This window comes from Papio anubis, chromosome 14, assembly GCF_008728515.1.
Source record: "Papio anubis isolate 15944 chromosome 14, Panubis1.0, whole genome shotgun sequence".
Taxonomy (NCBI): Eukaryota; Metazoa; Chordata; class Mammalia; order Primates; family Cercopithecidae; genus Papio; species Papio anubis.
Genome location: NC_044989.1, coordinates 25,435,774 through 25,459,064, shown reverse-complemented (window position 1 = coordinate 25,459,064; position 23,291 = coordinate 25,435,774). Strand labels below are relative to the sequence as shown.

The following is a 23,291-nucleotide window of genomic DNA, read 5'->3' as shown; positions in this document are numbered from 1 at the left end:
GGCGAGGTGGCGGGCGCCTGTAGTCCCAGCTACTCGGGAGGCTGAGGTGGGAGGATCGCTTGAGCCCAGGAGTTGGAGGTTGCAGTGAACCAAGATTGTGTCACTACACTCCAGCCTGGGTGACACAGACCCTGCCTCTTAAAAAAAAAAAAAAATAAAGAAAAACCAACATGATAAACACGGTGAAACCCCGTCTCTATTAAAAAATACAAAAAACTAGCCGGGCGAGGTGGCGGGCGCCTGTAGTCCCAGCTACTCGGGAGGCTGAGGCAGGAGAATGGCGTGAACCCGGGAGGCGGAGCTTGCAGTGAGCCGAGATCCGGCCACCGCACTCCAGCCCGGGCGACAGAGCGAGACTCTGTCCTGGCCAACATGGTGAAACCCCATCTTCACTAAAAATACAAAAAAATTGGGCCGGGCGCGGTGGCTTAAGCCTGTAATCCCAGGACCTTGGGAGGTTGAGGCAGGAGAATTGCTTGAACCTGGGAGGCAGAGCATCCTGGCTAACACGGTGAAACCCCGTCTCTACTAAAAAAAATACAAAAAACTAGCCGGGCGAGGTGGCGGGCGCCTGTAGTCCCAGCTACTCGGGAGGCTGAGGCAGGAGAATAGCGTAAATTCGGGAGGCGGAGCTTGCAGTGAGCTGAGATCCGGCCACTACACTCCAGCCTGGGCGACAGAGCGAGACTCCGTCTCAAAAAAAAAAAAAAAAAAAAGGTGTTTGGCTTAAGGGTAAACATCCTAAGCAGTTTGTCCTGGTAATTGCTGATAGCTTTATTGTCACTTTTCTGGGCTGCAAAGTAGAATTCTTATATTTTCTAGTGGAGTTATTTTGGCTTTTTATTTTCTGTTTGTAATCAGGCAGTATTTGGGGTAGGCGAGGAAATATATAGTCTTGAGATTTCTGCAAGACGTTATTAAGAAAATATTAATAGGCCGGGCGCGGTGGCTCAAGCCTGTAATCCTAGCACTTTGGGAGGCCGAGACGGGTGGATCACGAGGTCAGGAGATCGAGACCATCCTGGCTAACACGGTGAAACCCTGTCTCTACTAAAAATACAAAAAAAAACTAGCCGGGCGAGGTGGCGGGCGCCTGTAGTCCCAGCTACTCGGGAGGCTGAGGCAGGAGAATGGCGTGAACCCGGGAGGCGGAGCTTGCAGTGAGCTGAGATCCGGCCACTGCACTTCAGCCTGGGCGACAGAGCGAGACTCCGTCTCAAAAAAAAAAAAAAAAATATATATATATATATAAATAATTTTACCTTTTACTTTTGTTTCTTTAAAAACATTGGCCAAGTAAAAAAGACAGACAATAATAAGCATTGGCAAGGATATAGAGAAAGTGGCCTCACACATTCCTGGTGGAATTGTAAAAATAGTGCATCCATTTTGAAAAACAGCTTGGCAGTTCCTCAGGTTAAACAGAGAGTTATTGTAAGACCCAGCAATTCCACTCCTAGGAATGAACCCAAGAGACTAAAAGCACATATTTAAAACATCTGCACACAAATGTTCTTCATAACATTGTTCATAATAGCCAAAAAGTAGAAACAATCCAGATGTTCATCAGCTGATGAATAGACAAAACGTGACATAGGCATGCAATGGAATATTATTCTACGATAAAGAATAAAGTATCCATACACATTGAAACATGGATGCGCCTTCAAAAGTAAGCACGTCGTTGAAAAAGTCATTCATAAACGAGCACTAATATATGATTTCATTATATGAAATATCCCTAAGAGGCAAATTTATAAAGACAGAAAGTAGATTACTGGTTACCTAAGACCACGAACATAGATGGGGTAAAAGATGAGTAACAGTTAACATGTATGGTGTTTTTTGAGGGGTGATGATTGTACAACTTGGTGAATATACTGAAAGCCATTGAATTTTATGTTTTTTCCCCCAACATTTTGAGAATAAATTTAATTTTGTTAGCTTACCAGGGAAAATACAATCACTAGTCACACAACAAATTGATTCTGAATGGATTGCAAAACCAAAGTTTAAACCTAAATCCTGATGCTTTTAAAAGAAAACAGAAAATAACATCTTTGTGGTCTTAAGATAGAGAATGATTCCTTAAATAAAACAAGATATTTAATATACTGGGGAAATAACAAATGAGATTATTTAAATATATTTTAAGTATTTCTCAGAAAGAGGAGAAAGAGACCGAGAGAGCATGTATTAGTTTGTTTTCACACTGCTATAAATACCTGAGACTGGGTAATTTATAAAGGAAAAAGGTTTAATTGACTCACAGTTCCACATGGCCGGGGAGGCCTAAGGAAACTTAACAATCATGGCAGAAGGAGAAGGGGAAGCAGCGAACTTCACATGGTGGCAGGAGAGAGAAGTGAGAAAGAGCAGGGAAAATTGCCTTTAAAAAACCGTCAGATCTCATGAGAACAACCTGCGGGAAGCTGCCCCCATGATCCAATCACCTTCCTACTTCAACACGTGAGGGATTACAGGTCCCTCTGCTGACACGTGGGGATTACAATTCAAGATGAGATTTGGGGCCCAGCGAAGTGGCTTGTGCCTGTAATCCCAGCACTTTGGGAGGCTGAGGTGGGTGGATCACCTGAAGTCAGGAGTTTGAGACCAGCCTGGCCAACATGGTGAAACCCCGTCTCTACTGAAAATACAAAAAGTAGCTGGGCATGGTGGCAGGCACCTGTAATCCCAGCTACTTGGAAGGCTGAGGCAGGAGAATTGCTTGAACCTGGCAGGCAGAGGTTGCAGTGAGCTGAGATCGTGCCATTGCACTCCAGTCTGGGCGACAAGAGCAAAACTCCGTCTCAAAAAGCAAAAAAAAAAAAAAGATGAGATTTGGGTGGGGACACAGAGCCAAACCATATCAGAAGACTAAAAAAGGACGTCTATCTAGCATATATAAAGAACTACCATAAGTCAACAAGAAAAAGACAGCTATTAATAAAACCACGGGAAGATAGACAAAATAACAGTCTTCAAAATAGAGGTTATTCAGTGACTAAAAAAGTGTTAACAAGTGTTCAACTTTCTTAGCTATCTGAGAAAAGCCTGATATAAACACAGCAACCAGGAGATTGAAATGAAAATGACAGAAAATACCAAGTGTTGGCAAGGATGTAGAAAAGTCATACACTGCTGGTGGCTTCAAAATTTTGTACAAGCATTTTGAAAAACTGCCAGTGTCACCTAAAACTGAAGAGATGTAAAACATAAAACACAAGTCTACTACTACATATATACCCCAAAATTTTTGTGTGTCACCAATGCATTTTCTAGAATTTATATACTAGTACTATTCCTAATATTCCCAGATGAAAAACACTCACATGTACATAAGCAGTGGAATAATTGTGTGATATTTTCACAACAGAATTCAATGCTAATAAATGATTCGCAACATGGAAAACTACATATAAATTCAAAACAGCCCACAGAATGTAAAAAGACATGCACAAAAGAGTTTCTGCTGCACAATATTTATATGAAGTGTAAAAGAGGTAAAAGTAACCTCTGCTGTTAGATGTCAGTGTAGTGCTCATCCTTGAGGATAGTGACCGGCTGGGATCACAAAAAGATAGCTGTGGGCTTAAAATATCCTTTTTAAAAAAATTTAAATATAAAAAAATACCTCATTGTGCTACCCACTTGTGATCTGTGTGCATATGTTTAAATATTTTATTTTATTTTTTTACTTTTATTTTAGGTTCGGGGTACATGTGCAGGTTTTTTATACAGGTAAATTATATGTCATGGGGGCTTGGTGTACAGAATACTTTGTCACCCAGGAAATAAGCATAGTACCTGATAGGTAATTTTTTGATCCTCACCCTCCTCCCACCTCCACCCTCAAGTAGGCTTCAAATTTTATACTTTAGGCAAGATGTATAGTATATGAATTTTATATATATATATATATATATATATATATATATATTTTCCTTTTGTGATGGAGTCTTACCCTGTTGCCCAGGCTAGAGTACAGTGGCGTGATCTCAGCTCACTGCAACCTCCGCCTCCCGGGTTCAAGTGATTCTCCTGCCTCAGCCTCCTGAGTAGCTGGGACTACAGGTGTGTGCCACCACACCCAGCTAATTTTTGTATTTTAGTAGAGTAGGGGTTTCACCATGTTGGCCAGGCTGGTCTTAAACTCCTGACCTCAAGTGTTCCACCTGCCTCAGCCTCCCAAAGTTCTAGGATTACAGGTGTGAGCCACCATGCCCAGCTGCTTAGTATATAAATTTTAGCTTAATAAAGCTATTTTTAAAAAATTGGTCAGTATCAAAGTATACTAAGGCTATGGTTTTTTTTTTTTTAAAGACAGAGTCTCGCTCTGTCACCCGGGCTGGAGTGCAGTGGCGCGATCTCGGCTCACTGCAAGCTCTGCCTCCCAGGTTCATGCCAGAGTAGCTGGGACTACAAGCACCTGCCACCATGCCCAGCTAATTTTTTTGTATTTTTAGTAGAGACAGGGTTTCACCATGTTAGCCAGGATGCTCTCGATCTGACCTCGTGATCCACCAGCCTCATCCTCCTAAAGTGTTGGGATTACAGGTGTGAGCCACCGCGCCCGGCCGAGGCTATGATTTCTTTTTGCAGCTGAACTGTCTTGAATTATTCAACTCCATTTTTAAACATCAAGCTTTTTGTACGTCAGCTCTTTTCCATATATAAATTATATACTTTTTCATAAAGGTTGGGATACAGAACTAAACTAAGTGTGACGATAAGTCAGCATCTTTTTTTTTTTGAGATGGGCTCTCGCTCTGTGACCCAGGCTGGAGTGCAATGGTGTGGTCTCGGCTCACTGCCACCTCCGCCTCCAGGGTTCAAGGGATTCTCCTGCCTCAGCCTTTCGAGTGCCTGGGATTACAGGCATGTTGCCACCACACTCGGCTAATTTTTGTATTTTTAGTAGAGATGGAGTTTTACCATATTGGTCGGGCTGGTCTTGAACTCCTGACCTCAGTTGATCCGCCTGCCTCAGCCTCCCAAAGTACTGGAATTACAGGCGTTAGCCACCACACCCGGCCAAGTCATAATCTTAATTGTTTGCTGCTATCTTCTTTAAATGCATCTACTGTGCATTCCTTTCTTAGGACGCCTAAGTAAATTGAAATACCATAGTCCAAAACTTGGATACACCAATGAAATATGCTTCTACATTTTTATGACTGGTAGCTAGCCTACCTATCAGTACGTATGTAATTTTTTTTTTTTTGAGACAGAGTTCTGCTCTTGTTGCCCAGGCTGCAGTGCAATGGCACGATCTCCTCACCACAACTTCCACCTCCCAGGTTCAAGCGATTCTTCTCCCTCAGCCTCCTGAGTAGCTGGGATTACAGGCATACGCCACCACACCTGGCTAATTTTGTATTTTTAGTAGAGATGGGGTTTCTTCATGTTGGTCAGGCTATTCTTAAACTCCGACCTCAGGTCATCTGCCCGCTTTGGCCTCACAAAGTGCTGGGATTGCAGGCGTGAGCCACCGCGCACCGCCTTGTATGTACTTTTATGACATCTTAAAGCTTATTGCCCTTACTATGGGATATCATTTTGCTATTTGGGCCTTTTCAGTCCAACTACTATGAATAGAGGAAGACTTTAGTAAACATGCATTCTTCAAGAGTCATCACTAGCAGTAGTGATTATAATTTCTTGTTGTGTGTGTTTTTTTTAATAAGGGTACTAAATCAGCAATTTCTGTATTTATCATAAACACTACTCACATATTGTTTAATTTTATAGAACATAAATATCTACTTGCTGTTTAAGAGGTATAGATTCTTAAAGAAAGAACCCTCATTCACATAAGACCCACTCAGGTCTGGCTGAGCTCTGCCAGACTATATAAAACAGCTAGTGATGAAGTAGAGAGTGGTTACATCCTATGCAAATTCAAATTGCTTCCATTAGAGAAATCTTAAAATGCCCTCTCACATTGGTAAACCTGTAACTATTGATTTAAAGGATGAAGGAATGTAAGGATTAAAACTAGGGTAGAGTTTTGAGGTCGAATGGCCTTAATGTCTTTATTTTAAACTGCCAGCCCAAGGCCCTTTCACTATATCATGTTGTCATTAGATTTACTGTGAGACCATAGATACTGTCTAAAAGGCCCTAGAATCTTTTCTAAGTTCTATCTGATTTGATGAGTCATTCTTCAGTCAATTCTATTGAAAAATTAATAAATGGAAAGTAATGAATACTAACACTCGTACCTTCCCAATCCTATCATCCTTCACTAGAACTTTCTGAGGAAAAAAACTGAAAAGGGAGGCTGTTTGCAGTAAAACTCCAAAAAGTACATCGTTCCCGAAAGTATTTGGTCACAGTTCTTACTCCAGGTAGCAGCATATGATTGGGGAAGGAATGGTGCTTGATATCTCTGTTAACAAAAATCTTTTATTGTCACTTTTTTTTTTCCTAGTATCATCGTCCTCCCCACAGTCAGGCTGCCCATCACCCACCATTCCAGCAGGTAAAGTCATTTCTCCATCACAGAAGCACAGCAAGAAGGCACTAAAGCAGGTAAGCATTGCTAGTCTGTGTTTATCAAGTAGAATTTCCTATATTAAAAACGCACACCTCGGCAGTCTTTGGATATTTTTTGAAAATTTTTTACATTGGGCCCTTGTCAGTGGAACTTTCATGCAGTAGCCCAATGTGGTTTTAGTAATTTATGCACCTCTTTGTAACACATGTTATAAGTTTTTGGTAGATACTCTTTTTTTTTTGAGATGGAGTCTTGCTCTGTTGCTAGGCTGGAGTACAGTGGCACCATCTCAGCTCACTGCAACCTCCGCTTCCCGGGTTCAAGCAATTCTCCTGCCTCAGCCTCCCAAGTAGCTGGGACTGCAGGCGCCTGCCACCACGCCCAGCTAGTTTTTGTGTTTTTAGTAGAGACAAGGTTTCACCATGTTGGCCAGGATGGTCTCGATCTCTTGACCTTGTGATCTACCAACCTTGGCCTCCCAAGGTCCTGGGATTACAGGCGTGTGCCACCGCACCTGGCCGGTAGATACTCTTTTTATCACATTTTTGAAGTGTCTAATTTGTTCATAGTTTGCTCAGAATCTTTCGTTTGTTTGTACGTGTGTTTTAAAATCATGAATAGGTGTTGAATTTTTCAGGTTTGTTTTCTTTGGGATTTATTGAGATGATCACATAGATTTTTGTCTTTTAATCTACTAACACAGAATTGCACAGCTAGACTTTCTTTTTTTCTCTTTTCTTTTTTTTTTTTTTTTTTGAGGCGGAGTTTCTCTTGTTGCCCACTGCAGCCTCCCCCTCAGCCTCCCGAGTAGCTGGGATTACTTACAGGTGCTGATCACACTGCCTGGCTAATTTTTGTGTTTTTAGTAGAGACGGGGTTTCACCATGTTGGTCAGGCTGATCTTGAACTCCTGACCTCAAATGATTCACCTGCCTCAACCTCCCAAAGTGCTGGGATTACAGGTGTAAGCCACCACACCTGGCCTGGATTTTTTAACATTATACTATACTTAACTTTGTTGGGTACAGTGACTCATGCCTGTAATCCTAGCACTTTGGGAGGCCAAGGCAGGCGGATCACCTGAGGTCAGGGGTTCAGAGACCTCCTGTAATCCCAGCTACTTTGGAGGATGAGATGAGAGAATCATTTGAACCCAGGGCGTGGAGGTTACAATGAGCCAAGATCGTGCCACTGCACTCCAGCTTGGGCAATAGAGCAAGACCCCGTCTCAAAAAATTAAGTAATAAATAATAAAAAAAAAATGGGCTGGGCACGGTGGCTCAAGCCCGTAATCTCAGCACTTTGGGAGGCCGAGACGGGTGGATCATGAGGTCAGGAGATCGAGACCATCCTGGCTACTACGGTGAAACCCTGTCTCTACTAAAAAATACAAAAAACTAGCTGGGCGTGGTGGTGGGTGCCTGTAGTCCCAGCTACTCGGGGGGCTGAGGCAGGAGAATGGCGTAAACCCAGGAGGCAGAGCTCGCAGTGAGCTGAGATCCGGCCACTGCACTCCAACCTGGGTGACAGAGCGAGACTCCGTCTCAAAAAATAAATAAATAAATAAATGTACACGATCACAGCAGAAATAGTTCTCAAAAAATAAAATAAATAAATAAATAAATGTGCACTATCACAACAGAAATAGTTGCAATCAAGTGGTTCTATTAAATTTTACATTAATCTGAAATTACATGGGTCCTGTGAGGAGCAAGGAATGAATACTGGTGACTGCATCTGCAGCAAGTCTGTGAACATCTTCTGATCTAATTGCAAAGAGTGACAGAATAAGCCATATCAATGGTCAGTCAATACAGCCATTTTATGTACTTTGTGCTTCTGCCTAACCTGTTATAAATGTAGGTGAGCCTAAGCAAGACATAGAGCTCTCTCAGTTGTTTTTCTGCGTTGACAACTTAGAGCGAGGAGATGATTTGTTGCCACTGTGCCTATAGCATAGCCAGAGATACGTGTGAAATGTTAAGCAGGAGGAAACTATATTGGGAAAAGAGAATAGGAATCCAGAAGTAGCCAGTTGTTCCAGACTTTTCCACATGACGGTGTTAAGATCTTGAAACTGGCAACCTAGCAAAGTCAAACTTCAGGTTTTTTCCCTGAAATTACTTTTCTTGGTTTCTTTATCTTTTTTTTAAAAAAAAAACCTTAAGTTAAAAGTTGCCTTCATAATGTTTTTGTGATTAAAATTTAGGCATTTCTTGTTTTTTTCTGTTGATTTTAAATAGTATTATCAAGTATATTCTATAAATTAAGAACCTCATAGAAATCAAAATATTCTGAAGTAGACAGAAGGAACCACACTGTTGTTAGAACCAGTATTGTCTAGTCTTCCCCCTCTGTTTATTGCATTACTGTAAATTGCTGAAATTTGATAATTGGGACAGATCTCATTGCTGTCACCCAAGACAACAGATGTAGTTATTTACAAACTTTTGTAAATATATAGTACCTCTGAAGCCTGCATAAACTAAATATTTACATTTCTACGTAGGTTTGATGCAGACAGGGCTCTTTTATAAGGCTTAGAATTTCATTTCTAGAAATGATTGAAAACATACAGTCTCTGCTTACAAGACTGGGAAGTTTTTGGCTTACCTAATGATTTTTTTAAGTTCCAAAAAATGCTAATGACTGTTTTTCACATTTATATAAAGGAATGATACTGGCAAAAACTATCCAAACTCTAAGAATCATTTAGGCTTTGTGTTTAGTTGTCTTAATTTAAACTGATAAGAACAGATACTACATTTGATCTTAGCCAAAAGGTGAAGAAGTGAAAGTTGGCTTAATTTAGGATTTTGTTTGCTTTGATAGATTTCAAAGAAATGGAACAATCAGCATGCTTCTTGCCATTTGAAAAAGAAGTAATTTACTTTATATTATTACTAAAAAACTGATTTGTTTTGTTTCTTATAGTCTGTTTTATCTTTATAGGCTCTAAAGCAGCAACAGCAGAAGAAGCAGCAGCAGCAGTGCAAGCCAAGCATATCCATCTCCTCCAACCAGCATCTCTCTCTCAAGACTGTCAAAGCAGCCAGTGACTCTGTACCTGCCAAACCTGGTAAGCAGTTTGGGCATTTTTTCAATGGAAGTTTCTTTTTCCCAGTATTTTTGTGTTGGTTTTCCTAATTTGTTTATGACATCATTTATTTTTAAATTACATTTACTTACACAATCCTTGTACTGCCAGAACATCAATATAAATCCTTCCAGGATAAATGGGAGAAGTTGTATGCAAAATAATCATGCAGTTATTAAAAAATAACTCAGAGCCCAGGAGTTCAAGACCAGCCTGGGCAAAATAGTGAGACTCTGTCTCAACAACAACAAACAAAATTAGCCGGATGTAGTGGTGCACACCTGTAGCCCCAGCTACTCAGGAAGCTAAGGTGGGAGAATTGGTTGAGCCTGGGAGGTCAAGACTGCCATTAGCCCTGATCTCACCACTGCACTGCAGCCTGGATGACAGAGCAAGACCCTGTTTCCAAAAAAACGTTAGCATTGGGATTTGCATGTAAGAAGGAAATAAATGACTGACTTTCAAGATGGTCTAATCTAATAAATGTTTGGAAACCTCTAATCAACAACCTTAAAATCTGATGTTTCCAAGAGGCGCAAACTAAACTCTTAGCCAGTTTTCTGTAAGAATAACAGGTTTTCCTAAGAATACATACAACCTTTGAGTTTATTTTGGACATATCTGTAAGGCCTTTGGATCTTTTGTTGTGGTTGCGTGTTTGTTTCTACTCTAAACTTTCTACATACAGACTCTGTATTGTATTACGTAATTCAGTTTGATACCATAAGCTGATTCTATGGGCCTGCCAGACTCAATCTGAATCTTACAGAACTGCATTTTTATGAGAAAGGAAATTTACCACTAGAAGCAAATAGTATGCTGGGAGGAAAAACAGTTTTATTTTACTCTTTGACTTTAATTCTCAAACTCAAAGCACATTAGGGAGGGTCACATTGCCTCATACATAACTTCATTTAGTGAATGTTGAATGATTGATTAATTGATTCTGTCTATAATCCCAGTGCTACCAGTCTTTACGTATTTTTTTCTCCTAGCAACATGGGAGGGAAAGCAATCTGATGGACAGTCAAACAGCCCTCAGAACTCAAACTCCAGCTTTTCTTCTTCAGTTAAAGTGGAAAATACTTTGCTAGGCTTGGGGAAGAAGTCATTCCAGAGATCTGAGAGACTCCATACCAGTAAGTTTGCTTACAAAGACTTCAGTTTTCATTACCATGATTTATCAGCTGCGTGTTTAAAATTGATCAGCTACCTGACTTAGGTACTTACAACTTAGATTTGAGTTACATAACAAAGATTAGACATAACTTTTGTTGTTGCTAACATAATTACTGTTACGAAATGAAAAGTAACAGGAACAGAATTGGTTTCGTATGTCTTTCTTCTGTTATCCCCTGTTTACCTTTGAGCTCTTGACTGTATTCATGTTGTTCCTGTCTTCCTCTTAACAAGCTGTATTTGAGAGAAAGATTTATTATCAGTCATTTTGTGGTTTATTTCCCTTTCTGCCAATAGTTTGCTTTGTCCAGCATTATTCATTTTTTTATTTCTGTGTAAAGAAAGAAAGAAGGGCTTATAACTAAATATATATGACAGACTGATTTCTTCTCTCTATTCCTTTTGAAATCCCATTGAAATGGTAATATGGAAATACAAAAGATCAAATCCGTACAGACAAAGAAAACAAGGAGACCACAGCTGGGCAAGAGACGTCAGCAAATTTTGAGAGATGAAAACTGGATAGAATTTTTCACTGAGCTGAAGAGCAGTTGCCAGGGATAAACCAGCCACATAAGGCTGCAGAACACCAGGAAGGCTCAAGAATTGGGGATATGATGTATTACAGAAGAGAAGGGGGAAATTTTGTTTGAAAGTTAGTAAGAAGCAGTTTGATGCCTTACCCCAGCAGGAGACAGGAGGTTTATTTTGAGGTGAAATTTGAACCAGAGAAACTCCAAATTCAGGGATATCAAACATAGCTGGGGGCAGATGAGGAGGCACTGTACTGAAATCTGGAAAATCAAGTAAAATGTAAATATTGAATAGGGATTCTCCTCCTTCGCTTTCAAAATGCTAACAAGACATATTTCTAACACCACTACTTCCTTCTTCCTCCCATCATGGTCCAGCTTGAGATTGGTGGATTGGTACCTAAAGACATTGAATAGTCTTAGAAAAAAACCTGCAGGCAAATATATAGATTCCCAGCTAAGCAGAGATCATCTTGATAATGTTTCATTAAGTTGAAGAAATTTCTTAGAAAAATCTGTCAAAGTGAAAAAGAGGTTCAGTAGGAGAGAAAAAGTAAGAAACTTGGAACAACAATCTAGGTTGTACAATGTCTCACGTAGTAGGACTATCAGAAAGGAAGAACAGAATGTGATAAAAATAATATAAGAACATTATTTAGAGTAAAAAGCCACAGAATTCCAGATTAAAAGTGTGTAATAGGGATTAAGAAACATGAGTGAAAAGAAACCTATGCCAAGGCACGTTTTTAAAAAAATCCTTGAAACATATAGGGTCATGAAAAGGTAACAAAAAGCCTCCAGAAAGAAGAAAAATACTTCACATAGAAAGATTCAAGAATTGGGAGTACAGACATCCTTAGCAGCAACATGGAAGCTAAAAGTATAGCAGTGCTGACACATTCTGAGGGAAATTTATTCTGTATTCGTTTACATATTCCAGACTGATCTAAAGTATTAAGTGTGAGAACAGAAGTAACAATATTTCAGACAAATGCTTTGTAAAAAAAAAAAAAAAAATCAAAAAACCTTAGTTTGATTCTAGAGGGGATTGTACATTTTCTTAATTTAGTATATCACATATTTAAACCAAATGTGCCCTTTGATCCTTAGTTTCACTGCTAAGAATAAAAATATTTATTAAACAAATATCTATAGAAGGAATGCTAATAAGCCAAACACAGATTTAGAGTCCTAGGGCTATGATGATGAACAGAACAGTATTTCTTCCTCATGGAGCCCATATTCTACTTAAAATCAGTTAAAATTGAAATTTTAGTAAATTGCAAAAGAAATGTAGAGGTATAAAATTGAGAAATTATGGACCAGGAATTTTTAACTTTCATGGAAAACTAGGAAAAATTAACCATAAAAAAAGAAAGCACCATTTGTGTTTATTTAAGTTTGACCTGATGGCTGAGAAGTAAGCAAAAGTCCATCTTCTTTCAAGCAAATGAGCATTAAGGGAAATAGTGTGGAAATTTTTGTAACATAGCCACAATGACCATTTTCTTTTTTCTGAGATGGAGTCTCACTCTGTTGCCCAGGCTAGAGCGCAGTGGCGCAATCTCGGCTCACTGCAAGCTCCGCCTCCTGTGTTCATGCCATTCTCCTGCCTCAGCCTCCCAAGTAGCACCCGCCACGACGCTCGGCTAATTTTTTTGTATTTTCAGTACAGACGGAGTTTCACTGTGTTAGCCAGGATGCTCTCGATCTCCTGACCTCGTGATCTGCCAGCCTCGGCCTCCCAAAGTGCTGGGATTTCAGGCGTGAGCCACCGTGCCTGGCCACACAATGACTATTTTCAAAACACGTGGAAGAAGTTGTGTAAAACATAAATGATAAAACTAAATTAGCTAATTTATATAAAATACTTTCTAGCTGACATTGGTATCATTTTTATTAACTTCAGTAAAATTGATAATATATATTTTTACATCCCAGATTCAGTCAGAAGAATAAACATACCTCAGATTTCAAGTATAATATAATAGATTACGGCAACCTAAATTGGAAAAACTTGAGTAAGTCATCTTTACTAAAATTAGAGAACTTAAACTGACCACTTTGAAACAAAAAAGTATCTTCAGGGTACACAGTTCAATCAGTAGTAGAAAATAATTCACAACTACTTGCCAGTCTTTTAAGAAGTCAACATTTTAACTGAAGTTTGACTGTGATGTGCAGGTACAATGAATGCATAAATAGTAAAAGTTATTCAAGAAAGGTTGACAGTCCAGTTCTATTAATTATATGGGAAAAGCAAACAAAAGCTGTTGCTTTTCAAAAGTTTATAGAGGCATTGCAACATTGTTTATATTAAACAAAAACTGGTAGCCACTTACCTTTATCATCAGTGGTATTCCATTTAAATTAATCATGGTGTATAGCAAGTTTGCCCAACCTGCCACAGGCTGCATGTGGCCCAGGGTGGCTTTGAATGCTGCTCAACACAAATTCATAAACTTTCTTAAAACATTATGAGATTTTTTTTTGGTGATTTTTATTTATTTACCTTTTTGTTACAGCTCATTAGTTAGTGTTAGCGTATTTTATGTGTGGCCCACGACAATTCTTCTTCCAGTGTGGCCCAGGGAAGCCAGAAAATTGGACACCCCTGGTGTGTATGTTGGAATATGATGCAGCTTTTTTAAAAGAAAGAAGATTAATTTGTAGGTGATAATTTGAAAAATGTTCAAGATATTTAGTGAAATTAAAAACCAAATATGATTAACATGTACATTGTGATTTCATGTCATCCAATTTAAAATGTCATTTCTGGCAGGAAGGTTGGATTTGAATGTAGAAACCTTTGTTTTTATTTTGTATCTTTAGGTACTATTTGAATTTATAGATAACATTTACCTCTTAGACACTGTTTTTATTATTCACTTTGAAAAGATTTAAAATTTTATTGTAATTTGTTCTTTGGCTCAGGAGTTATTTTGAAGTTTTTTTGGTTTGTTGTTAATTTCCAAATATATAGGGATTTTTGTTTATCTTTTTGTTATGAAGCCTCTGTTCAGATATCATGCATGAACTGTGTGATGCTTATGCCTGTGTGGTATACTGATGAAGAAAAGACTTTAAAATCAAATTGCCTGGGTTTAAATTCCTACACTAACTTAATAATGTGATTTGGGCAAGTTATATCTGGGTCTCACTTTCTTCATCTGTGAAATGGGGTGGCAATAGTTACCTACTTCATAGGGTTGTATGACAAATAAATGAGTGAATATATGTAAATGCTTAGAACAGTGTCTGGCACTTAGGAATCCCTATATAAGTTTGCTGCTGCTGCTGTTGCTGTTACTGCACTACTGTTACTCAAAATTTACTGAGACCTCCTTTTTTTGACCTAATCTGAATTTTGTAGGTATACTCTTAGTCATTCAACACATAATTCTGTGTTTGTTAGAGCAAGCTTGTTAATCTGAAATCAGCTTTTTTTTTTTTTTTTTTGACACGGAGTCTTGCTCAGTCACCCAGGCTGGAGTGCAGTGGCATGATCTTGGCTCACTGCAACCTCCACCTCCCAGGTTCAAGCAATTCTCCTGCCTCAGCCTCCTGAGTAGCTGGGATTATAGGCGCATGTCACCAGTCCTGGCTAATTTTTGTATTTTTAATAGAGACAGGGTTTCACCGTGTTGATCAGGCTGGTCTTGAACTCCAGACCTCGTGATACCACCCACCTCGGCCCCCCAAAGTGCTGGGCTGGGATTACAGGCATGAGCCACTGCGCCTGGCCTGAAATCAGCTTTTTAAGTGAGTGATAGCTGCTTTTGGTTTGCTTGATTTATTAATAATTGAGAGAGACGTGTTGAAATTTCCTATCCAAATGGTGGGTTTGTCCAGTTCTCCCTGTTCTTTCAGTTTTTATTTCACATGTTTTGAAATTACTTGATATTGGATGTTTTCATGTTTAAAATCTTTCTGATGGATTGAATGTTTATTTACCTTATCATCAATAAGTGTTTTTACTAAAAGAATCTTTCATTTGATGTTAATAAATGCATGGTTAGTTTTTGCCTCGTGTGTGACTTCATTTCTGTGTCCTTGTGCTTTACATAATCTCTCTCTAAATAGCTTATAACTGGCTGAAATTTCTTTGTTTTGGTTTCAACCCAGTGACAAGCTCTCATTTGATGAGTTTTATTTATTTACATTTACTGTATTTGTTAATATTTGGACTTGTTTCTACAGTCTTAGTTTTTTATCCTTTTGCTGTGTTTCTTGTTTCCTTTCTTATTCTTTTTTTTTTTTTTTTCGAGAAAGAGTCGCACTCTGTCACCCAGGCTGGAGTGCAGTGGCGCGATCTCAGGTCACTGCAACCTCTGCCTCCCAGGTTCAAGTGATTCTCCTGTCTCAGCCTCCTGAGTAGCTGGGATTACAGGCACCCGCCACCACACACAGCTAATTTTTTACTTTTAGTAGAAATGGAGTTTCACCATGTTGGCCAGGCTGGTCTTGAGCTCCTGCCCTCAAGTGATTCGCCTGCCTTGGCCTCCCAAAATGCTAGGATTATAGGCATGGGCCACCGCTCGCAGTCTCTTTCTTACTCTTCTTTTAAATTTCTGAAAAGGTTTTTTGGCTTTACTAATTTTTTTTTTTTTTTTGGGTATATTCATATTGATTCTCTTGTAGCCTTTTTTTTCTCTCTACTGAGTTTGGTATGCACTCAATTTCTCTTAGTGGTTAGTGATTCCTTAAATGGTACCACACATTTAAAAAAATTGGTATATCATAGTTCTAAATATTTTTTAGTTAAATGTGATATGTCTTTAATTCTTAAAAGTAACCATCTTGATTTTCCTCCAGAACAGGGGAAATACAACAGTTCAGCACTTATCTTTTATATCTGGACTTAAATAAATATTAATTGTCTTTTTTTTGTATTTTGTTTTTAACCTCACAAATCAGACACTAGAATACTATTATTTTATATAAACAATGTGTACATATATTTATCTACATGTTTACCTTTCTCTATTGTATTTCAACCCATTCTGCAATGATTTTCTTTCCTGAAGTACAATAAGAACTGTATTTGTATCAGGTTTCTGAGTAGTGAATGCCTTCAGTTTTGGTTTATAAATATCCTTCTTTCATGTTCATTTTCGAAGGGTAGTTTGGTGGACATGCATTTGTAGGTTAGTGATTATTTTCTCTCAGCATTTTACAGATATTATTTACCTTATTCTAAATTCCATTGTGTTAAGAAGTTTACTACTGCTCTTTCATTCCTTTTTATGTGATTGTTCCCATCCTCGTGGATGCTTTCAAGCTATTCTTTTTGTCTTTGATAAACACTTTTACTATGCTGAGTCTCTGCATGGATTTCTTTCTGTCCTCTTTGGAATATGTTCCACTTCTAGAGCTTTAGGTTTGTGGTTTTCATCAGTTGCTGTAAATGTACAACTGTCAGTTCTTGGAATATTGCCTTTTTTCCATTCTCTTCATTTTCTCATTCTTGATCTTCAGTCAGGTATTTGTTAGACCTTCTCATTCTGTCATTTATGTTTTTGCTAAATCTCTAAAAATATTTTATCTTCTCTTATATTCTGAGAGTATAAATTGGGTAAATTGAGAGTAAATTGTTTGGCTATATAGTGTAGACCCTCTTTAATATTGTGAAACTACTGTTTAATCAATTTCATCAATTTTTATTCTACATTTCTAGATGTCCCATTTTTTAAAGTCTGTGTATTCCTAATTGTTTTGTCCTTATTTTTGTAATTACATTCTTTATTTCCTTAAACATTTTGTACATAGCAATTCTGTATTCTATATATCTGATAGCTTCAGTACTTCTTGGTCTCCATCTGTTATTTCTAGTTTCTAATGATTCTCTCTTATAGTGTCATAACTTTCATTTTTTGGGTAATCCTTCTGAAGTAGTAATGCTAGATTTTAATTTGTAGGAATCCAGTGGGATTAATTTGAGGGAAATCCTTTCTTTTGTTTGTGCTTCCCCCAGGAGGCAGAGGGTATATGATTGTATAGGTCCCAGAGTATTATGTAGATTAACATTTTGCTAGATATTGTTAGATTTTATTTTATAAGATTATGCTGATTCAGCCCCATCAGCAGTATTTGAAAGTGCTTTTTGCTTTTTTCGCCTGCATATTCCTATTACCATATTGCAATATTTTGCTATTTCATAGACAAATAATATTTTATGTTCATTGGTTTAATTTGCATTTTAAAAAAATAATATCTTAGCATCTACTTAAGGTTAGTGGACTGAATTACCTTTTAATTTCCTTCGCTCATTTTTCTCTTGGTGGTATTTGTCTTTTTCTTATTGATTTGTAATTGCTATTTTCATATGAAGAATAGCAGCCTTTTGTCATGGCTTCTAAATATTTTTTCCAAGTTGGTCTTTTGTGTATATATATAAATTTTTATTTACATTTTAATCCTTTGTGTACTCAGTTTTTTGAAAGATTGTAACCTTCTGGTTGTGGACAGATTTCCTAAAACTGCTAAGCTATTAAATCATAACATTTTTAGCCAATGCAAATTAAAATCAGTGAAAAAAAAAGTCATGAAAAGAGGCAAAGGATATCAGTATGATTTGTAGATTTGGATTTTCTTTCTGAGACATTCTTCCTATCATTTATCATAAACTTTCTCAGTTTTTTGGGGGAAATAATCTAGTGTCAAACATAAAATGCAGTTTTAGTATGGTAGAAGACTCATTTTTACAGACTTTGTTCTATTTATGCACAGAAGATAGATACACTGTATTCTTTTATCCTCTATAAATGAACAAAACTTGTTTTGTTAGTCTTAGAAGAAAATCCTAAGATCTTAAGCGTTACCTTCTTCACAGTGTGATATTTAAATGCTTACAATTGTGGATTTTTTATACTGCACAGAAAGCTACAGTTTATATAGAAACAGGACTTGTGAAGGAGGCCCAAACAATCCTTTTCCGTTTTTGTAGGACAAATGAAAAGAACTAAATGTGCCGACATTGACGTTGAGACACCGGACTCCATTCTGGTTAATACAAATCTGCGAGCACTGATCAACAAGCACACATTTTCAGTCCTTCCTGGAGATTGCCAACAGCGACTGCTTCTACTACTCCCAGAGGTAGATCGACAGGTGCGTCATTGAACTCCTTAAGATTTTAAAAATAGCTGTTTATGTATACTTGTAAAGTGGTATTAATGGTACTGAGAAGTAAGAATATTTTTACATAAGTTTCTTAATAGGCGAGCTTTTTAAGGCTTAGGAAAAAAAGAAAAATTCTCCTGCCAGAATTTCAAGATTACAGAATTATTTTGACTGTATTAGGATTTAGGCATCCATAGAATGAAGTTCAGGAGGAGGCCAGTCATGGTGGCTCACACCTGTAGTCCCAGCACTTTGGGCAGCCCAGGAGGGCGGATCACCTGAGGTCCAGAGTTCAAGACCAGCCTGGCCAACATGGCAAAACCCTGTCTCTACTAAAAATACAAAAATTAGCCGGGTGTGGTGGCAGGTGCCTGTAATCCCAGCTACTCGGGAGGTGGAGGCAGGAGAATCACTTGAACCTGGGAGGCGGAGATTGCAGTGAGCCAAGACGGTGCCACTGGACACCAGCCTGAGTGACAGAGTGAAATTCCATCTCAAGAAAAAAAAAAACAAATGTAAACTTCAGGAGGAAGAGTTGTCTTGGTCCAGTATCAACAGGATGTGGGCCAGTGCCTCAGTGGAGTGGGAAATGTGAGGAATAAGCCAAAAACATAGGTCCAGATAAATAAATACAGCTGGAAAGACAATGCAACATGGTATGAACAGTGGTGGACTTGAGAATGTTCACAGTTTGCATTCTTTTGTTACATTTTTCTAAGAGAAACATTTATTACTTCCATAATAGAGAACTTAAAACCCAATACAAGTTATACTTAAAAAAAAAAGTAGCAAAAAGAAATACCAAACGTCTGGCAAGCGTCAAGGCAGGGACCAGAGAACTTTAGTGATTTACCTTGGTCAGGAATAAAGTAAAGGCCTGAGACTTTGGCTTTCATCAGGGAAAACAGTGTACCAAGTCACTCCCTCTTCTGATCTTCTGTTTCCTCCCTCTGGAAAAGGAAGATAGAAGAATTATGATTTTTTTAAGCTTTCTTCACTTGTGAGATTTTTAAAAATCTCAGCTGTGTTCTAAGTAATGTGATAGGTCTCCCTAACCTCCAACTTTTAAGAATGTTTATTAAAATGATGAGAGAGAGGCGTTTTCCTTAGTTTACACAGTAAAAGAACTAGTTATACTCTTGTTCATAGTAAGAGGATAACAGAATAAGTAAACTACAGAATTCATTATTAGCTGATTGACTTATTGAGTTAAAACTAAATCTTTCTAATTCTGAAAATCATCTTCCTACTAGACTTCATTGATAACAATTTCATAGTGTTATGAATCAGAACATGTCAAAGGAGTTCAGAGTCCGTTGTCCAGAGAGCCCAAATAAATGAGGTATTCTTATAGAGGTGGGGGCAAAGAAGTGAACCCGGTTCTTCTTGGTGACTGCTCTCCCTACCATAACTCTTGTAGAAATTATAGCTTGAGGATGCCAGTTCTTGGTTAGAACAAGTTAGGAGACTGAAGTTTCAGCAGTTTTAAGAGAACCTCTTGGAGATTGCTCTCATCTTTTTTTTTTTTTTTTTTTTTTTGGAGACAGAGTCTCACTCTGTCGCCCAGGCTGGAGTGCATTGGCTCGATCTCGGCTCACTGCAACCTCCGCCTCCCGGGTTCATGCAGTTCTCCTGCCTCGGCCTCCCGAGTGGCTGAGATTACAGGCGTGTGCCGCCACACCTGGCTAGTTTTTTTTTGTTTTTTGTTTTTTGTTTTTTTTTGTATTTTTAGTAGAGATCGGGTTTCACTGTGTTAGCCAGGATGGTCTCGATCTCCTGACGTTGTGATCTGCCTGCCTCAGCCTCCCAGAGTGCTGGGATTACAGACGTGAGCCACCGCGCCCAGCCCAGGTATTCTTAATAGGAGGTTACTTGGCTAGTTTTTCATTTGTTAACACGGTTGGAGCCCACAGTAATCTTGAGTAACATTGTCCCTATGTGTAGAGAATATGGAATTTCGATTAAGTGAAATACAAACTACTGTCAGATGCAATTTAGAGTGTTTAAAGAATGAAAAGTTTGAAGCTGTACTTCACTGTGTGGAGTATCCAGCAATGAGCAGTAGAAAAATATTTAGACCAGAGAAAAACATAGGTTTGGATCAAAACACTTCTCTTTCAATATATTTGAAGGCCCGTGGTATGGAAGAGGTAAACTTTTGTTATACAGAAAGCAGATTTGGGGTTAAAATAACTTTTTCACAGTTGGAGGATTAAACTGCAGAATATATTATCTTGTAGTGGAGTAACTTGCTTATCACTGTAATACTCAAGTAGAGACTGGATAAACTGTTTTTATAGGAACACCATTACTCTTGTACCAGTTCTCTGGAGTATGAATCAGCAGTCAGCAAACTACAGCCCACTAAGCAATTTCCAGCTGACTGCCTGATTAATGAAGTTTTATTGGCTTAAAGCCACTCCTATTAGTTTTCATATTGTCCATAACTACTTTTGTGCTACAGTGGCAGAGTTGAGTAGCTGAAATCAAGCCATATGGCCTGCACAGTTGAAGTATTTGTTGTCTAGCCCTTTACAGAAAGTTTACCAATTTCTGCTGTAGAGCCGGGGGAAATGATGTCGACCCACATAGGTTTGGAAAGTAAAGTTGGGTTAAGAAGAGTTCCTCAGTCTTAAGGATGTCCAAATCGTTTTCTTAATTTTCTTCAAAAAACTGTTTTTGACTTAAAATTTACATTTAGATTTTTAGTCCATCCTTTTTTTTTTTCTTTTACATTATTTGAATCTGGGATTCAGCTTTATTTTCTACTGGTTGGATAGCCAGTTGTTCCATCACTTTATGTGTGGTTCTGTGAGTAGATTTTTAATTATTAGGAAATGGGTGTGAATGGAGAGAGGAGTGAGGAGAGGTAAATAGGAAAGCAATGTTTTAGAACAAAGTGATATTACATTAAATAACAGAGTTGTCCTGAATAAGCACATAGTATGAGATATTCATATTTCTATAAAATTAAATATATATACATTCTTTTCTAAAATGAAAGGAAAGTCAAATACCCCATGATACCTTTCACTTTCTTTGTAAGCTTTCCTTGGCTTATTCTTTGACCCAGGTTGGTCCAGATGGTTTAATGAAGTTAAATGGCTCAGCCCTTAACAATGAATTCTTCACTTCAGCAGCCCAAGGCTGGAAGGAAAGACTCTCAGAAGGTAAGTGCTCTACCTAATGTGTCTCCCAGGTGGTGTGTGCACCCAGAACACCTCTCTTCCTCATCAGGTAATTTAAGCAGTTTTGGAAGGTAAAGGACAACAAGATGTTACAATAGGATAGAATCAACTATCCTGTGTGAAACATGTTGTTAGACTTTTATCTAGTGCTTATGTTATCAGGTTAACACCAGATGGAGTCCAGCAACACGTTTATTTAATGATATAAAGCTTCCAAGAAATTAAAAAATACAGATTTTTGTGCCCTGCTCCTAAAGATTCTGATTCAGCAATTCTACATTAATGCCTAGGAATTGAAATTTTATTAGGCTCCCTAATAAGAGTGTAGAATTAGTCACTTTATGGTGCTCTGCATCCCAGTTTGGTAAGCAGTGAGATAACCTGTTTATTACTGCCTAGGTTCAATAAAACTAACAGTGAAATCAATCAGTGAGAGTTTTTTAAAAGATCACTTCATTAAGGTATATTTTGTATATTTCATATATATCATATTTTATATTTCATATAATATAAAATTCAGCCTTTTGAAATGGACAGTTAATTGGCAGTCAGAACATTGTAGTAAGTATGGATCATGACCAAAAATTACTGATTGTGATCACTGGTCTGCCATGTGTGCCATGCTTCTAATGACTGATTGTGTGTGGGCACTGCATGTAGTATCTCTCAGTACTAGCAGTTCTTCACCTCTGCAGCTGAAAAACACCTGTGGTATTTTTTAAAATACTGATGTGGGCCGGGCGCGGTGGCTCAAGCCTGTAATCCCAGCACTTTGGGAGGCCGAGGCGGGCGGATCACGAGGTCAGGAGATCGAGACCATCCTGGCTAACATGGTGAAACCCCGTCTCTACTAAAAATACAAAAAACTAGCCGGGCGTGGTGGCGGGCGCCTGTAGTCCCAGCTACTCGGAGGCTGAGGCAGGAGAATGGCCTGAACCTGGGAGGCGGAGCTTGCAGTGAGCCGAGATCGCGCCACTGCACTCCAGCCTGGGTGACACAGCGCGAGACTCCGTCTCAAAAAAAAAAAAAATAAATAAAAAAAAAATAAAATACTGATGTGCAGACGCCACTGTCAATGATTTTGTTTTTATTGCTCTGGGTTAGTGTCAGAGCTTTATTGGTTTTGTTTGTTGGTTTGTTTCAAAGTTTTCCCAAACGATTCTAATATGCAGACATAAGTAAAACCACTGGCTGAATTATTTTTATTATATCTGTTTTTCAGTATACGTGGAATAAATAATAGAACTTGAAAAGTCGTATACCAAAGAATAGCCTTAAACAAGTGTGAGAGACTTTAAAATATATACATTTGTAAGGAGCGCATTAGGAATGCTATTCATTGTTTATTTTCTGTCAGATCCCTAACAATTAAGTTAAATGAAGAGCTAATATATAATCTAGATTGTTTTTTGAAATTGTTGACTTTTCCCATCCTCTTCTTTTAGAAGAAATTCTATGTAGAAGGGATCTCTTGCTCTGATTACTGTGGACCTTTCTCTTTCCTACAGATTTTTTTTGGGCAGAGACCCCCTTTTTTTTTTGGAAAGATTAAAACATACCATTTCTACCAGTACGTTTCTTTAACTAACAATAAATTGGTAAAGGATTTACTTCCTCAGCCCCCACTTTTTTGCAAGTAGGCACTGTCAGCAGTGATACAGCGATTATTATTA

At 38.3% G+C, this 23,291-nt stretch overlaps 1 protein-coding gene and 1 pseudogene across 7 annotated transcripts in view; one reads left to right on the top strand and one right to left on the bottom strand.

The window, feature by feature from the left end:
• The window catches only part of ASXL2 (ASXL transcriptional regulator 2), a 156,783-nt gene that overhangs the window by 111,489 nt on the left and 22,003 nt on the right, over positions 1-23,291 (top strand). For all 7 annotated transcript variants that reach the window (XM_031655009.1, XM_031655008.1, XM_031655007.1 and 4 more), the window contains 5 exons: positions 6,434-6,534; positions 9,452-9,578; positions 10,592-10,735; positions 18,255-18,418; positions 21,504-21,600. In XM_031655009.1, the coding sequence (XP_031510869.1) occupies positions 6,434-6,534; positions 9,452-9,578; positions 10,592-10,735; positions 18,255-18,418; positions 21,504-21,600 (633 nt within the window). The remainder of the gene's footprint in view (positions 1-6,433; positions 6,535-9,451; positions 9,579-10,591; positions 10,736-18,254; positions 18,419-21,503; positions 21,601-23,291) is intronic.
• On the bottom strand, positions 9,124-9,295 carry LOC116270467 (annotated as a pseudogene).